This window comes from Phalaenopsis equestris, unplaced genomic scaffold (assembly GCF_001263595.1).
Source record: "Phalaenopsis equestris unplaced genomic scaffold, ASM126359v1 Scaffold000233, whole genome shotgun sequence".
NCBI lineage: Eukaryota > Viridiplantae > Streptophyta > Magnoliopsida > Asparagales > Orchidaceae > Phalaenopsis > Phalaenopsis equestris.
The window spans coordinates 471,029-490,072 of NW_018164675.1; the positions used below are offsets into that span (position 1 = coordinate 471,029).

A 19,044-nucleotide genomic window follows, 5' to 3' on the forward strand; every position below is an offset into this window, starting at 1 on the left:
CAGGGAGTTGGCGGTAGAGGCGGTGTCGCGACTTCGAGGCGCGACAATTCATGAACCTTCGCGGCATTAGGCGAGGTGGAGTTAGCGAACAGGAGTTCGTGTGCAGTTACCGCGAACATGAGCTTTTACAAACAGAGGAGTTTGGTGATGTTCAACCAGCGGAGTTTGCAAGTTCGTCACATGAGGAGTTGCGACAGGTGGAGTTCGGTAGGGTGCTGGCGAGCGAGCAGACGCGATTATTCGCGAACAATGGTTTCGTGAAGGATTTCACTCACGGGACAACAGTTTAGCAGAGGTGCTAGCGCGAACAGAAAGATTGCTTCAACCCACATTTGTGCATAAGAAACTCCATGATATTTTTTTCCTAAGGAGCTGTATATTCGCAAGGTGAAGATTTTCTCCTAAGGGGCAGGATGTTCGCAAGGTGGAGATATTTCTACTAAGGCGTTGAATATTCCCAAGGTGGAGATTTTCTCCTAAATGACTGGATATTCGCAAGGTGGAGACTTTTCTCCTAAAGAATTAGATATTCGCAAGGTGGAGATTTTCTCTTAAAGGGCAATAATATTTGCAAGGTGAAGATTTTTTTCCTAAGGGATTGGATATTCGCAAGGTGAAGATTTTCTCCTAAGGGGCAGGATGTTCGCAAGGTGGAGATATTTCTACTAAGGCGTTGAATATTCCCAAGGTGGAGATTTTCTCCTAAATGACTGGATATTCGCAAGGTGGAGACTTTTCTCCTAAAGAATTAGATATTCGCAAGGTGGAGATTTTCTCTTAAAGGGCAATAATATTTGCAAGGTGAAGATTTTTTTCCTAAGGGATTGGATATTCGCAAGGTGAAGATTTTCTCCTAAGGGGCAGGATGTTCGCAAGGTGGAGATATTTCTACTAAGGCGTTGAATATTCCCAAGGTGGAGATTTTCTCCTAAATGACTGGATATTCGCAAGGTGGAGACTTTTCTCCTAAAGAATTAGATATTCGCAAGGTGGAGATTTTCTCTTAAAGGGCAATAATATTTGCAAGGTGAAGATTTTTTTCCTAAGGGATTGGATATTCGCAAGGTGAAGATTTTCTCCTAAGGGGCAGGATGTTCGCAAGGTGGAGATATTTCTACTAAGGCGTTGAATATTCCCAAGGTGGAGATTTTCTCCTAAATGACTGGATATTCGCAAGGTGGAGACTTTTCTCCCCTGTTTTCTTCGCTCTAATTTTCTCAACAATTGCCCACCTGCTTAATTTCAAAATTCAAACCTTAGCAACAATATGTGCGTTTAGCTAGAATTTAAGTAGAATCTAATCAATTAATAGTTAAAACTAATTGAGAGATCCAAGAGAAGATCAAGAGTCTCTCAGGCACAATGAATTAAATTCTCACCAAGAGCTCAATTTACTTGGTCATTCAAGTCAAGGATCTCAACATGTGAATCTCGCATAGCTCAACATAAATTTCTAATACACAATGGATTAATTTCAAAATAAACAGCAAACCAGTCTTTAGTTCACAGATTAACCTGATCGAAAAAAATTTGCCTGATTAGATACAAACAAGAGTTGTAAAAGTACAAAACCCTAGTCATCAATTTCTGCAAAATCAACTACTTAAGAGTTTATAGCCCACGCCCATTCTCTCACTCCTCAAAATACATACTCGTTTTCTCTGAATCATTCACATATAAAAACCCTAGGCTCTATTTACATGCTTCAATGAGGGAAAAAAACAAAATTACTAAAGCATGTCACTAGAGCATGAATATATATCCAGTCATTCAATCTATTCAAACCCCACCCATCTTCCATCCCGAAGAGCAAACTTCGCAAAAGTTCAAAAGAGGTATGTGTTCTAAAATAAACACAAGCAAGGTGAATTATCCAGCTTCTTCAAAGAAGTTATCCAAAAATAACCTAGATTCCCTCCAGAAAGCAATACACAAACTTAAATGACTAAGATGGATGAGAAACGAAAAGGGAAACAAAGCAGAACCTGGATGTTCATGGCCTTCTTGTTCGATTCCAGCTGACTACCTGCTCGAATAAGAAGAAAACAAAACAAGCATTCAAGATCCATACGATAACAAAAGAGATCGTCGATCCAAAGTCTACAAACTGGAAGACATACCCTTCTGTGATTTCGTCTTCTCAATGTTCTTCTCACGAGCCATTTTCGCCTTCTGCCCGTTGCCTCCGCCCATCTCTATGTCCTCCCGGGTCTGCTTCCTTCTCTAGCTCGGCAGGTGAAACAAGAAAGCGAAGACTGGACGAGGTAAAAAGGTGCACCGAATAACCTGCGTGTCGGTTGGCGGGTTCTTAAATAGCCGCCCAAACGATTGCTTTAACGTGAGTTCGGGGAATAAATTTTACCACGTTTAATGAAATCACGCAATAATACTTCATGCGATAGAAAAAAAATTGATGTGATAATATGAAAAATATTTCTCCCGTGTTATTCATATATTATTGTGTGTTATGTTATATTTTTATTTATGACTCACATTTATTTTAATAACTTATGAGATTTATTTTTTATAACTTAAGTTATTAATTTTCTTAACTCATAACTTATGTCATAAATTATGATAACTTATGATATTTATTTTCATAACTTAAGTTATTTATTTTCTTAACTCATAACTTATGTCATAAATTATGATAACTTATTATTTTTGTCATATAACCCTAAAAAAATAAATGTTACTAATTTATGTCATTGATTTTATTAATAAAAATCAATTAATTTATTAAATTATCATAAATTATATTGGTTAGTAACCCCCTTGATGGATGGTGGTTAAATAGACCATGAATTTGAGAATGAGTCATCTCTCTACCTAACACACCTCGTACATTTCTCTCCATCAGAAAGTACAGAAAGTTTCAAGGGATTAGAGAGAGAAACTCCATCACTTCAAGATCAAATTTGTTCATCATGAATACAAGTATGCGTCACTTTATTTTAGATATGAAAAAATCATGAATTTAAAATATCTTGGCTATTATGTACTTTTTCTTTTGAAATTTGTGTCATAAAGTTGAAACATGAATTTTCTAACATGTGGTATCAGAGACTTAATTACTAAATTTATGATTTTTCATATAATTTTATTTATGTTAATTGTAATAAATTTTCACTGTGAATTAGATTTTTAATTAGATCAATAAAACTAAAGTAAATTGATGTGATTGAAATTATTATTTATTTAATGTCTATGTAATGTTTAATTTGTTAGTCACCAAAGTGACCAAATTAATAAGTTTAATAGACGTTAAATTAAATAAATTCAATTAATCAAGAGTATGTGATGCTTGTTATGAAATAATTTAATAATTTATTAAAAAAATATTAAAATTCATTGATTTTAAAATATTTTTAGATCGCCTAAAGGTTGATCATTTGTTTTATAATCATTGAATTTAATTGTAGTCTATTTATATACTAAGTTAAGATATGTTTATATATCCAAAGATAATAGACATGTCTAACTTGAGTACAAGCAATTATGAATTATATTAAATTTAACTCAAACATCAATTATGTTTATTATCGTGAATTGTTATGTCACCCAAAGAAGATTTCAATACGTTATTATTATTATTATCATTATTTTTAATCTGATTTTATATGAATATCTTTGTAAGTTTAATGTTCGAAGCATTAATGTACGAGCATGTTTTACTTATTTACAGTAACTACTCTTGTTTCTATTCATTCGCAAGCTACATCTATTCAAACTTTCAATGAGCCCAATTTCTCTGAATGACGCGAGCAAGTCCATTTTCATTTTGGTGTTCTGGATCTTGATTTAGCACTCACGGCTAAGAAACCCCCTGCTCTTACTGGTTCTAGCAGTGCTAAGCAAATATCTTTTTATAAAGCTTGGGAAAAATCGAACAAATTAAGCTTAATATTTAATTAAGCTTAAAAATCGAACAAATTAAGCTTAATATTTATGCAAATGACTGTAGCAAACAACATAAAGTGTACATTTTCTAACACTGAAAGTGCTAGGAATTTATGAAATTTGCTGAGATTTGTTCTCAGCCTGACTCTGCTGATAAGTCTCTTGCTGGGATACTATTGAGTACGTTAACCAACATGAAATTTGATGGTCCCGTACCATGCATGAGCATGTCGTTGAAATGACAAACATAGCAGCAAGACTTAAGACCCTAGGAATGGAAGTGAATGAAAATTTCCTTGTGCAATTTATCATTAACTCCTTGTCTCCTGAGTATGGTCCATTTCACATGAACTACAACACTATGAAAGATAAGTGGAATGTGAATGAACTATAATGTATGTTCATTCAAGAGGAAGCAAGACTTAAGAAAGGAACAAATCACTCAATTAATCTCATGGGTCATCAAAGAAGAGCTGTAAAGAAACCTGAAAAGAAGAATGGAAAGGGTAAGCAAGGATCACTAAAGATTAATGTGTCATCTGCCCCAATTCACAAAGAGGAATATAAAGGAATTAAGTGTCACTTTTGCAGAAAGCTTGGACACTATCAAAATGAGTGTCAAAATAACAAAGACTGATTCAAAAAGAAAGGTAAACCTTGTGTTTTTGTATGTTTCGAATCAAATTTGGCAGAAGTTCCTTATAATACATGGTGGATTGATTTTGGTTGTACCACTCATGTTTCTAATACGATGCAGGAATTCCTTGCAACCAAAATCATAAACCCAAATGAACAATTTGTCTTCATGAGAAACCGAGTCAAAGCGTCAGTTGAAGCTTTTGGAACATACCAGTTGATTTTAGATATTGGACATCATTTAGACCTTTTTCAAACATTTTATGTCTCTTCTGTTTCTCGTAATTTGATTTCGTTATCTAAACTTGATTCTATTGGATACTCATTTAAATTTGGAAATGGTTGTTTTAGTTTGTTTATCTCATAGGTTCTGGTATTCTTTGTGATGATCTATACAAGCTTAAACTTGATAACATTTTCTCTGAGAAATTTGATGACTTTGCATCATAATATTGGTACTAACGTGGTTTTATGAATGAAAGTTCAGCTTATTTGTGGCATAAACGTTTGTGTCATATATCCAAAGAAAGAGTTGAAATATTAGTAAAGAATGAAATCCTTAATGAATTAGATTTTACTGATCTTAGCATCTGTGTGAATTGTATTAAAGGAAAACACACAAATCACACACTTAAGAAAGCCGCTACAAGAAGCACACAACTCCTTGAAATTATACACAATGATATTTGTGGACCTTTTGATGTTCCATCTTTTGGTGGAGAGAAATACTTTATCTTCTTTATTGATTATTTTTCACGTTATGGGTATGTCTATTTATTACATTAAAAATCTCAAGCTATAGATGCCTTAAAGATGTATATACCTGAGGTTGAGAGACAATTAGACAGAAAAGTGAAAATTATCTGGTCTGATAGATGTGGTGAATATTATGAAACTTACAATGAATTTGGACAATGTCCAGGTCCATTCGTTAAATTCCTTCAAACTAATGACATATGTGCTCAATACACTATGTCAGGAACACCACAATAAAATGATGTTGCAGAAAGACGAAATCGTACTCTAATGGAAATGGTTAGGAGTATGATGAGTAATTCTTTTTTACCCTCATCATTATGGATGCATGCTTTAAAGACCGCTGCATATTTATTAAACAGGATTCCTAGTAAAACAGTTCCGAAGACTCATTTTGAACTGTAGACAGGAAGGAAACCTAGTTTAAGGCACCAGCATGTTTGAGATTGCCCAGCGGAAATAAGATTATATAATCCACATGAAAAGAAACTGGACTCAAGAACAACCAATGATTTCTTCATTGATTATCCAGAAAAATCTAAAGGGTATAGATTTTATTGTCCTAATCACAGTACAAGAATTATTGAAACTGAAAATGCTAAGTTCATTGAAAATGGTGAAGTTAGTGGGAGTTTGGAACCACATAAAGTTGAGATCCAAGAAATTAGGGTTCAAGTTCCTTTACCCAAAATTTCTTCTCAAGTTGTTATTCCTACAGTTGTTGAATATTTTGACAACTTACAAGAACAACAAATATATGATCAAATACCCCCACAATGAAACTGTCACTAATGAACCTACATTATATGAACCACATGAAGTAGTACCTAGAAAGTCTCAACGATAAAAACAATCTGCTATTTCCGATCGTTATGTGGTTTATCTTCATGAATCCGAATTTGACTTAGGAGTCAATGAAGATCCAATTTCATTTTCACAAGCCATAAAAAGTGCAAATTTTTCTAAATTGTTAGATGCAATGAAAGATGAGTTGAAATCAATGAATCACAATAAAGTCTGGGATATCATTGAATTGCTTGAAGGTTGTAAAAGAGTCGGGTGTAAATGGGTCTTTAAGACTAAGCGCGATTCAAATGACAATATTGAACGATATAAAGCTAGACTTGTTGCCAAAGGTTTCACTCAGAAAGATGACATCGATTATAAAGAAACATTTTCTCTGGTTTCTAAGAAATATTCATTTAGAATTATCATGACACTAGTAGCTCATTATGATTTGGAGTTACACCAAATGGATGTGAAAACTGCCTTTCTGAATGCGAATTTAGATGAAGAGATCTACATGAGTCAACCTGAAGGATTTTTGGTTGAATGAAAGGAACACATGGTGTGTAAACTTAAGAAATCAATATACGGACTTAAACAAGCTTCCCGACAATGATATCTTAAGTTTAATGGTACCATCACGTCCTTTGGATTTAAGAAAAATATTGTTGATTAGTGTATATATCTAAAGGTCAGTGGGAGCAAAATTATATTTCTTATTCTGTATGTTGATGACATATTGCTGGCTATTAATGATCTTGGCTTATTATATGAAACCAAGAATTTTCTCTCTAAGAACTTTGAGATGAAAGATATGAGTGAGACATCCTATGTGATTGGAATTTAAATATTTCGTGATAGATCACAAGAATTGTTAGGGTTGTCTCAGAAAACATATATCGAAAGAGTTCTTAAGAGATTTAATATGGAAGGTTGTTCAGCAAGTGTTGCTCCAATTCAGAAAGGAGATAAATTCAGTCTTATTCAGTGTCTAAAGAATGATTTGGAACATAAACAAATGGAAGAAATTCCTTATGCATCTATTGTTGAAAGCTTAATGTATGCTCAAACTTGTACCAGACCAGACATTAGCTTTGTTGTCGGGATGCTGGGCAGGTATCAAAGTAATCCATGAATAGATCCTTGGAAAGCTGCAAAGAAAGTTTTGAGGTATCTACAAGGAACAATAGGCCACATGCTCACTTATAGAAGATCTAAAGATCTTGAAGTGATATGATATTCAAATTCAAATTTTGTTGGATGTGTTGATACCAGAAAATCAACATTTGGCTATATGTTCATTTTGGCTGAAGGAGCAATCTCATGGAAAAGTGCGAAACAGACTATCACAGCTGCTTCCACTATGGAAGCTGAATTTGTGGCTTGCTTCGAAGCTACAATTCAGGGCTTATGGCTGCGGAATTTTATTTCAGGACTTGGAATTGTCGACAGTATTGCCAAGCCGTTGAAAATTTATTGTGATAACTCCGCGTCAGTCTTCTTTTCCAACAACGACAAGTATTCCAAAGGTGCTAAACACATGAAATTAAAATATCTTTCCGTTAAGGAAGAAGTTCAGAAACATAGGGTGTCAATTGAGCATATTAGCACCAATCTCATGATTGTAGATCCTTTGACAAAAGGGTTGTCACTGAAGACATTTAACGAACATGTCGTGAGAATGAACATTATCAAAACCCTTTATTAGTTTTATGCTCTTTATATTTTAACATTTTGGGTCCAATTTTTCTTGTTTTTGATATTTATAAATCATGTTTTTATTGTTAGTGTACACTTTATGTTGCATAATATTTCAACAAGATTTATCTTTTAATAGACATTATGGGACCATAATGTTAATTCTCATTATGCTAAGTATGTAATTGATATTGTGATATATGGAAGGGACTGTGTCGATAAATTGATGCACAACCGCCATGATTCATATTAATTTCATACTTATTAAATAATTTATGATTTAACCAATATAAAGAAGGATTTATGTTGCAATATGTAATGCACTATTAAAATTAAGTGAGCCAAGTGGGAGAATGCTATATTTTTATTTATGACTCACATTTATTTTAATAACTTATGAGATTTATTTTTGATAACTTAAGTTATTAATTTTTTTAACTCATAACTTATGTCATAAATTATGACAACTTATGATATTTATTTTGATAACTTAAGTTATTTATTTTCTTAACTCATAACTTATGTCACTCTACCTAACACACATTATACATTTCTCTCCATCAGAAAGTACAGAAAGTTTCAAGGGATTAGAGAGAGAAGCTTCATCTCTTCAAGATCAAATTTGTTCATCATGAATACATGTATGCGTCACTTTATTTTAGATATGAAAAAAATCATGAATTTAAAAGATCTTGACTATTATGTACTTTTTCTTTTGAAATTTGTGTCATAAAGTTGAAACATAAATTTTCTAACATGTTACTTATGTGTTATTGTTCTGGGAATATTCTTGGTGTTATAATAGCACAATAACACATGAATAACACACAATAACACATGAATAACATGGGGGAATATTCCCCTGTGTTACCGCGCCGTTCTTTTCTATGTCGGGAATATTCCCCGTATTATTCTGGTGTTATTGTGTGTTATTCATGTGTTATTGTGTCCTGAGAATATTCTTGGTGTTATAATTACGCAATAACACATCAGTAACACATGAATAACACACAATAACACATGAATAACAGAGGGCAATATTCCATGTGTTACCGCGCCGTTTTTTTTTTTCTGTCGCGTGGGCTGTCGTGGCGTGATTTCATTGGCTACGCACGTTACTCTAGGTACGTAGTACTTATGTAATATTTTTCCGCGAATAGGCGCAACAATTTCACGTACGTCCAGTACACGTCATTCGCATTCGCAGGCGATGTGGTCCCCCATTGGTTGGCCGTCCAAACTTGTGGACGCCATCCGCGGACAATGTGATCCCTCAGTGGTTGGCCGTCTAGACATGTGGTCGTCTGGGCGAAATAATTTTTCCTTGTCAGAGGTAGTTATTGTGAAAGAAGTGAAGTTTATTGTTGTATTTTATTTGATTTGTTCATCACCTTTCGGATGTATTTACCCCATGTTTGTGTTTATGAACCTCATTTTTATGCCGTGCCTTCCACACAATTTTTTGCACTATATTTTTTAGAGAGAGATCTCGCTTCGCCTGCTTGCTCAATTTCCTCCCATCTCTCTGATTTCCTGTGCACTTGCGATATATCTACCATAAGCTGCTGCTGTGTATGAGGCCAACGAATACCTTTGATCTCGAATTTGTTCTTAGATCTTCCCTCTTAGTTCATCGATCTCTTTGCATATGAGGTACACCAGATGGACTTCTCTGCCCTAATTTTTTATGGGGTTTTTCTTCGCCTATTTTGTGATTTTGTAGAGAAGAACGTGGAGTTTCATATGCCATATCTTTTGCCCTAACTTCTTTTAGTATATATTTAGCGATTTTCAATCGTTTCTCAAATTTCATTGAAACAGTTTTCTATGGGGATTTCAATCTCTCCGGCCATACTTTTTGGAGATTTGTGTGTAGATTTTGATTTCTCTGCATAAAATGATTGGACTAGTATGTAGGGACTCATTTATCCTATCGTGCCTATGAAGATATTTCGAATTCTCTGTGCTTATTTTTTTAATCCAGTTTCTGTGGGGATTTGAGTTTTCCTAACTGTGGAGTATTGTACTTTGGTGAAATTTTCATATATTGCGCACAATTTCATAAAGATAAATAATTTTTGCATACATAGCCCACAATTCTTATGTGTTTACCTTCATATGTATATACATTTTAGTATAGCAGCTATATGCCTTTAAATATGAAAGTTTGAAAAGGATTGGGGTCTGAGTATAGCACTTTGGTGATTATGTCATAATAGTGTTGATTTGATGTGGTATTACATATTTGAGTTATATATGCATAAATATAAATGTTTTTATGTGAGATATGTAAATAGATTAGAATTGTGTGTTATGTATGTAAATGGAGCTTATTGGATGAATTGACTATGTGGGGTTGATGTTGATTTGTTAGATGAAAGTTTGCTCCGTTTTCATGTGATGATATTGGAAGAATTAGGGAATGGATTTCAATACTTGTTTTTTGTTTTGCATAACAAAGACAAGTTGCTTGTTCTTTGTTTGGTGGATTTCATTATAAGAATGGATTTGTTGCATGAATGAGTGTTGGTCTTTGTGTGGCAGTATTCAAACTTCTCAAATTAATATGAAAAATAATCAATATATATGCTATAATTTTCATTTTCTAATGTATGAATCCTATTTGAATGCCTAGATGTCATGATTTTGTGCTACGATTTATTGCTATATACATTTGTGGCATCTTTTGTTTAGTATATCATTAAATATATGTTATATCTATTCATTATCACATTTGTTATGAAATAATTGATGTCAGTCAGTGATATGAATTGGTATAACATATATGCATGAATAACTTTCTCATAGTGACTTTGATAGCACTAATAGTTGGAGAAATGAATTAAAAAAGCAGTCTATGCTTCACCTCTTTTCTCACATCCCCTTCTTTTGTATGTGTCTATACTATAAGACTAAATTTTCTTTTTATTTTCTTCACAATTAGAGGTATAAATGGGCAAGACAAGAGAATTTGAATTTTCTGTGATGTGGGAAAGATATATAAAAATATTTTTTTATGATCTTCGCTTAAAGGAAGTGAATTGGGAAATAAGCTCACAAGTTTTTTGATAAAGAGAGATGGCAGAAAATAATAAAAAAATTTAAATAAAGAACTTGAATATAATATGATAGGAAGAAATTAAAGGAAAAGGAGAATCAATTAAAGAAGAATTAAAATTATGAAAAAAATTAAAGCAAGGAGCTATAGGTCTTGATTGGGACCATGCAAAGAGGACTATTGATGCATCTAAAGTATGGTGTAAAAAAGATTAGAGGTGACATTATAGTTTTTAGTTATACTGTTCCACGAACTTATGTTAAACCATTTTATAAATCAACATTTATTTAATGTCTATCTCTTGTAGGTTGTATCAAACACTAGAAAATTCAAATTTAGTAGCGTTGATCTTGAACTAGAAGGGGATCTAGATCAAATTGGAGTCATTGGCACTGGTGATCATGCATGGCCCCCAAACCAAGAAATGAGCATTGATGTATCAGACCTTGTAGATTCTGAGCACAAAGCCGACTCAAATGATGGATCCGTTCATACTGTCACCAAACACATTAGATCCAACCATTCAAAATGATAACCATCTTGAATGCAAGATAGAGAGGGGTTGGAGATATGATTAATGTGCGAGAGTGTATTACAAATACATTAGTTAATGTGTAGTTATTGTTTGTCGGCATATAAAAAGAAATTATTAATCTCTTTTTGTTGACTTTTTTTTAATGACCATGTCAATCTATCTGTGGATTCTTTCATAATCTATTGCATTTTTATTTCCCTTTCTATTAGCATATCATATTTTATCTAACTTGGATAGCTTCTTACACAACCGTGGGTGTGATTTCTTAATTTTTTTACTTGTTATTTTGGTTTGGAGGTCTATGATGGGAGATATGACTTTAGGTGTTCTTCTGAATGGTTTTTATGTTGCTATGGTTTTTGAAATATATGAGTGATATCAAGGCAACCAATACCCCATTATTTTTTAGTCATATGACCTTAGGGGTTCTTCTAGAAGAATTGTTTGCAGACATACTTTTTGCGGCATATATGTGTTTGGTGTTAATTGGTTAAAGACAACGAAGTTCCCCTTGTTTTTTGGTCATATGTTTTCTTATAATAATAGATTGTTATTGATTTATATTTACTCTAAGATCTCATTATTTTTAACTTTATTGTTGTATTATTGTAATTATTGTTAATTAATTTTTCTTGTAACTTTGTGATTGAAATTTCAAAAGAAGCTCAAAATCTAAAATAAAAGAAAATTTGAGTTCGATGACTTCTATTGCTTTTAGAGTCATATAGTGCAAGTATAGATTGTAATTTGTGTATTACGTCACGAAGTAAAGCTAGTCATATGAGAAAATTTTATTAATGGCCAAAATATAGATCAACAGAGGACTACGACTTCATTGAATGGGCAAATGAGTTTGAGGAGTCAACTTCATATAGTGACCATGTGCAGAGAGTATCCATAAAAAGAAAGTTTTCTCATAAGCGTGACCGTTTGGATGTTAAAAGTAGTATTAAAATAATATTTTATTGTAATTTTTAATTTTTATTTTACTCATTGTTAAGTGATGTATAACTTCTTGATATAATATTATGGACTTGTGACTTCTTGAGAATTTCTAAGATTAGTTTTTGTTGTTATGTATGAGTTAATTCTAAAATGGTTAACTTACAAACAACACATTTTTATAAGAGTAATACGGTCTTTATTTCATAAATATTTGCATCATAGCTGATGCACAATTAAATTAATCAAACAAACACACAACTTCGTCAACAACAACTTCCCCACATCAATTTTTTTTTTACAACTACTGCATAACAGCTTCTTCAAACAACTACATTAGTTCTTTTGAAAATATATCCATAAGCATTTGATTTTATGGTATTGTTAATATCTTGGTTTTCTTATTAGATTAGTTATTAAAATTTTCTTTCATCTTCTTCATTCTTTAAAAAAAAATGTATGGAGAGAATTTAGAAGGATTGTTTATTATTTGAAAATCTATTCATGAGAATTTGGTTTTCTGTTATTGCAAATATCTCAGTTTTTATGTTAGATCAGCAATTGTATTTCTTTTTCTTCTTCAAAATTGGAAAGGATTGCATGACAGAATTTAGGAGCAGTGCTGGATCTTTTGAAAATATATTCGTGAGGGTTGAGATTTTTGCTTTTCTAAATCTCTCAATTTTTTGTTAGATAATTAATTGCATTTCTATTTCCTCTGCTTCAAACTTGTAAAAGATTGTATGAAGAGAATTTTGGAGTAGTGCTTATTATTTTAAAAGTACATCCATGAGAATTTAGTTTTTTGCTATTACAAATATCTTAGTTTTCATGTTACATGAGCAATTGCACATCTCTTTCCTCTTCTTCAAAATTGGAAAGAATTGTATGGAGAGAATTTAGGAGCAGTGCTTGTACTTTTGAAAATATATCTATGAGATTTTGATTTTCTGCTATTGTAAATATCTCGATTTTCATGTTAGATCAACAATTGCATTTTCCTTTTCTCTTTTTGGAACTTAGAAATGAGTGTATGAAGTGAATTTAGGAGCAGTCTTGGTTCTTTTCAAAATATATCCATGAGAATTTGATTTTTTGCTATTATCTACTATATTAGGTTAGGACCCTGTTAAGAAAATAGTTGATGTATAAGAAGAGTGGTGGCGAGATAAAATTTAAAAAATTTACAATGTTTTATTGAACTACGACTTCATTAAAATGCAATTTCTTTGAAATGGCTTTTCATCAATTGTAGGTATTGCCCAATGCAAAAAATTTTACTTTTGGCATTGACCCAAATCTCAAGGAGAAACTTGATACTATATTCCTCGGTATTATGGCCACAACCATCAATGTCTGGGCTACAAGTAGAATTTGGATGAGCCTAAATCTGCTCATTCAAATGAGATATGGGAGGAACAAATAGAGGACTGAGAGCACCGCGAGACCAGTTAGTCCGAGCTTCCTGAGCCCTCCACCCAAAAGAGAAAAAAAAATAAAGACTAGGGCAACACACTTATCTAAGCAGTTCTCACAACTAGTAACTATTTGCGCTAGTATCACATCTAGTACTCCCACAACCACCCTGCATGGATACCCTATTATGGTAGATAGTGTGAAGTTGCTGGACTTCATTCCAGAGATTTTGATAACATGCCCCTCTAATTATACTAAAAACTGTAATTATTCAGATAAATTAAATATAATGGCAAAATAGTCTTTTTCATTAAAAACAGCTGCAACACAGAAGATTTCCAAACAAACTCATGCTTCACTATCAGCAGTTTTCTGACAGCTTCTAAGAAGTTGTTTCTCTAAGTAGCAGCTTTACTTATAAGCAGCAGCCATCCAAAATGCACCCTAACTCTCACTCTTTTTTATTGGCTCACAGCGACTTGATTCCCTTCAATGGTTGATGGAATTTTATTCGACATTGATTGTATCTATCCTAAATCAAAGTTCTAGCAATCAATTTTGTTGATTTTAATCTTCATATTCTTTATGCTCATATCTAAAACTTTGTTAGAATTTTAATGTCATATGTTAAGAAATTGATTAAATTTTGAGCAAAATTAAATTAAGATGAGAGAACAAATTCACGAATTTGCAAAATTAAATGAGATTTAACTATATATTTAGTCGCATGTAAATTAAACATTTTACTAAACTTCAAAAGCCTTACATAATAATATTAAATTTTTTTATAAATAAACACAAATATATCACTTTTCATGTTGATGATTGAGAAAAAATACAACAATTTTTTCCCTAAAAATGAAGGCTTAAAGTGTCAAATTAAATATTGATGATGTTTCTCATCCTCTCTTCTCTTCCTAATGTGAGAAACTTTTTCTTTCTCCTCATTGTTCTTCCTCGCACGCTTCTTTATTTTTCTGGTTTTGGATATTACTAAAAGAATTTATACTTTATGCTTCTTTGATACTAAAGCATATCAAATAAAATACTAACAATTATCAAGGAATAAACATAATGTAAGAATCCATCAATATGTTACCATGATTTGAGATTGGGTGTTCTAAAAACTATAATATTTAAGTACACACACACACACACAAACACTTTGTTGTCATTACTATTTGAAATTTCTTGTTTTGTAATAATTCACACTTCAACAATGGACTATGAGTTGTGTCATGTCTATGTGGTATCTCAATATTTATGTTATGAGTATTATAGTGCTTTGATTTTGAGCATTTTAATGGTTACCTGTACTTATGTCATAATCTATTCTTATTATTAAATTTTAACACGCAACTTTTAAACAAATGAACCCACTAAATGGAGAGGAAATTATAGAAATTGTGGAGAGAGCAATGATTCTGACCACAATAGCTTATATCGTCAATGAGTATTATCAAAAAAAAGTTGTGTAAGACCCCTCAAGTGTCAACATCATCTATGGGTGACAGATGAGTTGGCAAACAACTTGAAGCTCATCCAAGAAGAATTCATAGCATATTCCAAATTACAAAACATAATTTATGTGATTTACTCAACGAATTGTAGTCCAAATATGATTTGCATGGATTGCCATGCTTTATATCCCTGAGAAGTTGTAGCCATCACATTTTTTATTATATCACACAAGTAGTCCATTTGTGCTACTTCTGAGCGTTTCCAACACACTACACGGAGACAATTATTAGGTTTTTTGACATCGGGGTCAAATTTTTTGTGAAAATTTCTACCGACATTGTGAAACCCCTAGACACAATTTTTTTTGCAAACACCACGAGAAATCTGTAGTGATCTGAGAGACATGTCGTTTGTCAAGGTATTGGTATCTATATCTATTCTAAAATTAATATATTAAAAAATAAAAAAATAATGGTCTAACAAGTTTTTTTAAAAAGAATTATATCAAAGCAATTGACGACGCGCGTGGGAAATGAAGAGAAGATAACATATAAAAAAATGTGTAGGGCTGCTACACAAAAATAACTTAGCAGTGTGTGATTTCAACATGTTTTATATTCATGATGGCTGATAGAGAAGTGTTCACAATAACAAAATTTTCAAATTTATAATCTGGCGGCATGAAACAAATTTCCAATGTCTCCTCAATGTTAATACATTTTAGATATCACAAGAATCTTTCTATTTTAAGAAATGAACTAATGATGTTGTTATTAAGAAAAATATTACCTAGTCTATTCAAGATATCCTTTACAACAGAGTTTCTTAAAATCATTTTCTAATACGAGATATCACATTCCTAATTTTGAGCACATCAACTAAGTGATAGAGGGAGGAATAAACTCTTCAATAAAAGACACTCGTTATTACAGAGTTTCATCGAGAGAGAATTCAGTATATGAAGACAGTGGTCATACTTTGAGATGTACCAACGTACTCTTTCAAAAATAAGGTGAAAATAGTTATTGCAAAAGTAACCCACCCTCCATCCATAATCCTATATAGAGACATCCATCCCGAGACGATATCGATTTCAGGGTCTTACACGATGATTCTACCTGCATGCCTGAGGAGGCATTTCAACATTGGGGCGGACATTCATTGCCTGATGAGGAATTTGGTACGAATGAGTGCAACACATCTAAGGGAGAAGGCGTGCAAGAGATGATACAATTAAGAGAAGAGATTACAGATATTTTAGTGAACTCATCAACTGTATTTATATAACATCACCTATTGATTTCTTATTGATGATTCCTATTTCAGTTGTATGTTGGATTTGTAGATGTATATTTTTTAAATCTTTGTAGCATTATGTATTATATCTTTCTTGATGTGTCCTTACTACCTTTTGTTTTTATTGTAAAACTATTTAATTCTTTGTGATGTTTGTGCATTTCAACTTTTTTTTGTCAATTTCAGTCATAGTGTATTATAAATATAAGAAACATGAGTTTAAGAGTATCAGGTATTTGAGAGTTCCATCCTGCTACTACGGCACGCAGTGTGTTGATTACCAATCAAGAAGAGAAAATAATTACGAGAGGAGATTTTACTATTGTCCCAGAAACATGACACCTAAAAATTACAATTATTTTCGTTGGATTGATGACATGGATGACTTCGCTCCGAGCAGTGACCGAGTTTGGAGGAATGCTTCCTTAGAGAGAAGATTATCCTGAAGATTTGATCATCAGGACATTAAAGCAAATGTCATTCTATGTTTGCTGGTTATTTTTATTGTCCTCGTTACTATATGGTTGTTCACTTTTTTACACTGCACTGAAGTTTTTTTGTGTAGTTGGACCTCTTTCTATAATTCTGAAAATTGTAATTATTCAGATATATTATATATAGAGCAAAACAATCTTTTTCATAAAAAACAGTTGTAGCACAACAAATTTCCCAATTAAAGTTTTGCTTCTCCATCAATATTTTTCTGACAGATTCTAAGAAGTTTCTCCGAGCAACAATTTTAATTGGAAAGCAGGAGCCACTCGAAACACACCTTACTCTCACTCTTTTTGATTTCCTAACAACGATTTGATTTCCTTCAATGGTTAATGGAATTTTATTCGACGTTGATTGTACCTTTCCTAAATCAAAGTTCTAACAATCAAATTTGTTGATTTTAATATTCTTATTCTTCATGCTCATATCTAAAACTTTGTTGGAATTTTAATGTCATTTGTTAAGAAATTGATTAAATTTTGAGCAAAATTAAATTAAGATGAGAGAACAAATTCACGAATTTGCAAAATTAAATGAGATTTAACTATATATTTAGTCGCATGTAAATTAAACATTTTACTAAACTTCAAAAGCCTTACATAATAATATTAAATTTTTTTATAAATAAACACAAATATATCACTTTTCATGTTGATGATTGAGAAAAAATACAACAATTTTTTCCCTAAAAATGAAGGCTTAAAGTGTCAAATTAAATATTGATGATGTTTCTCATCCTCTCTTCTCTTCTCTAACGTAAGAAACTTTTTCTTTCTCCTCGTTCTTCCTCGCACGCTTCTTTATTTATTTGTGGTTATGGGTATTACTAAAAAAATTTATACTCTATGCTTCTTTGATACTAAAGCATATCAAATAAAATACTAACAATTATCAAGGAATAAACATAATGTAAGAATCCATCAATATGTTACCATGATTTGAGATTGGGTGTCCTAAAAACTATAATATTTAAGTACACACAGACACAAACACTTGTTTAGAGCACTTGATAGCTTAATAGGATAATAACATAGGAATTATACATCTTTGAGTGACTCTTGAAGAACTCTGCCACAAGGAGAAATGACCCAACTAATTAAATATTGTCACTTATAGGAGGCAAGTGCAATCAACAAAATCTTGGCATGCTTTTAAGGGATAGATCAAACATCCTCCACTGTAAAAACCACCACAACTGATCTCAACAATCTGCCCTTATCCAAGCTTGGTTTGCTCCATTTAATTATGTATCTTGCCTTTAATACTTGCACCAAATTTCAATTGAAGTTGCTTTCCTTTCCAACTTACTAGTTAAGCTAACCTTTTAATGAAATAGTTCAAGGTCTTGCATATGCAGTGTGCTTGCATTTGAATTTTTTTTTTTTAATATTTTACAAAACTTTAAAAAGAGTAATAAGATAAAGTTAAACTGTCTGAATAAAGACAAACATATCACTTTTTATGTCAATGATTTAAAAAATACAACTTTCTATGAAAATGATGGCTCATAGTGGAGAATAAGATATAATGATGTGAATAAATTTTGAATTAGATAACCAGAATCTCAAAAAAATCAAATATAAATTAATCTTAAGATGTTAACAAGGTATTTTTAACAACCCAAACTATATCTTATCTAAGATAATTAATAGAATGTTTACTCGACGCTTAACATTACATATATCTTTCTTTGATGCTAGAGCAACTAAAAAAAAATACCAACAATTATCAAGGAATAAAGGCCACCGAAACAACCCCTACAATTAATTTATCGAGCAAAGATCAAGGTCAGGTGTTTCAAAAAGCCGAATATTTGAATATACATGAATGTATAGATATATATATATAAATTATTCGTGCGCAAGTCCTAGCTCTTTCGTAGCGGCCTTGGAGTAAGACCCCCAGGTCGGGGATTCAAATCTCAGCCATTTCGGGAGGATTTGAATAGCACGCGAACTGGAAAGGGGGTACACCCCTCGGTCATTCCAATCTATAAGGGTTGATCGGCGGTCTCCGACCGTCAATCAATTTTTTAATAAGAAAAAAACATATATATATATATATA

At 32.3% G+C, this 19,044-nt stretch overlaps 1 protein-coding gene and 1 long non-coding RNA gene across 2 annotated transcripts in view; one reads left to right on the forward strand and one right to left on the reverse strand.

The window, feature by feature from the left end:
* The window catches only part of LOC110023836 (uncharacterized protein At2g23090-like), a 7,370-nt gene extending 5,076 nt beyond the window's left edge, over positions 1–2,294 (reverse strand). The window contains exons 1-2 of the mRNA XM_020723447.1: positions 2,121–2,294; positions 1,986–2,026 (exon numbers count right to left, since the gene is read on the reverse strand). Coding sequence (XP_020579106.1) covers positions 1,986–2,026; positions 2,121–2,193 — 114 coding nt within the window. The 5' untranslated portion in view covers positions 2,194–2,294. The remainder of the gene's footprint in view (positions 1–1,985; positions 2,027–2,120) is intronic.
* A 6,910-nt stretch (positions 2,295–9,204) lies between these two features.
* On the forward strand, positions 9,205–16,807 carry LOC110023891. The gene is made up of 2 exons (XR_002293945.1): positions 9,205–9,429; positions 16,717–16,807. It is a non-coding gene; the product is annotated as an uncharacterized LOC110023891 (long non-coding RNA).
* The last annotated feature ends 2,237 nt before the right edge of the window (positions 16,808–19,044 follow it).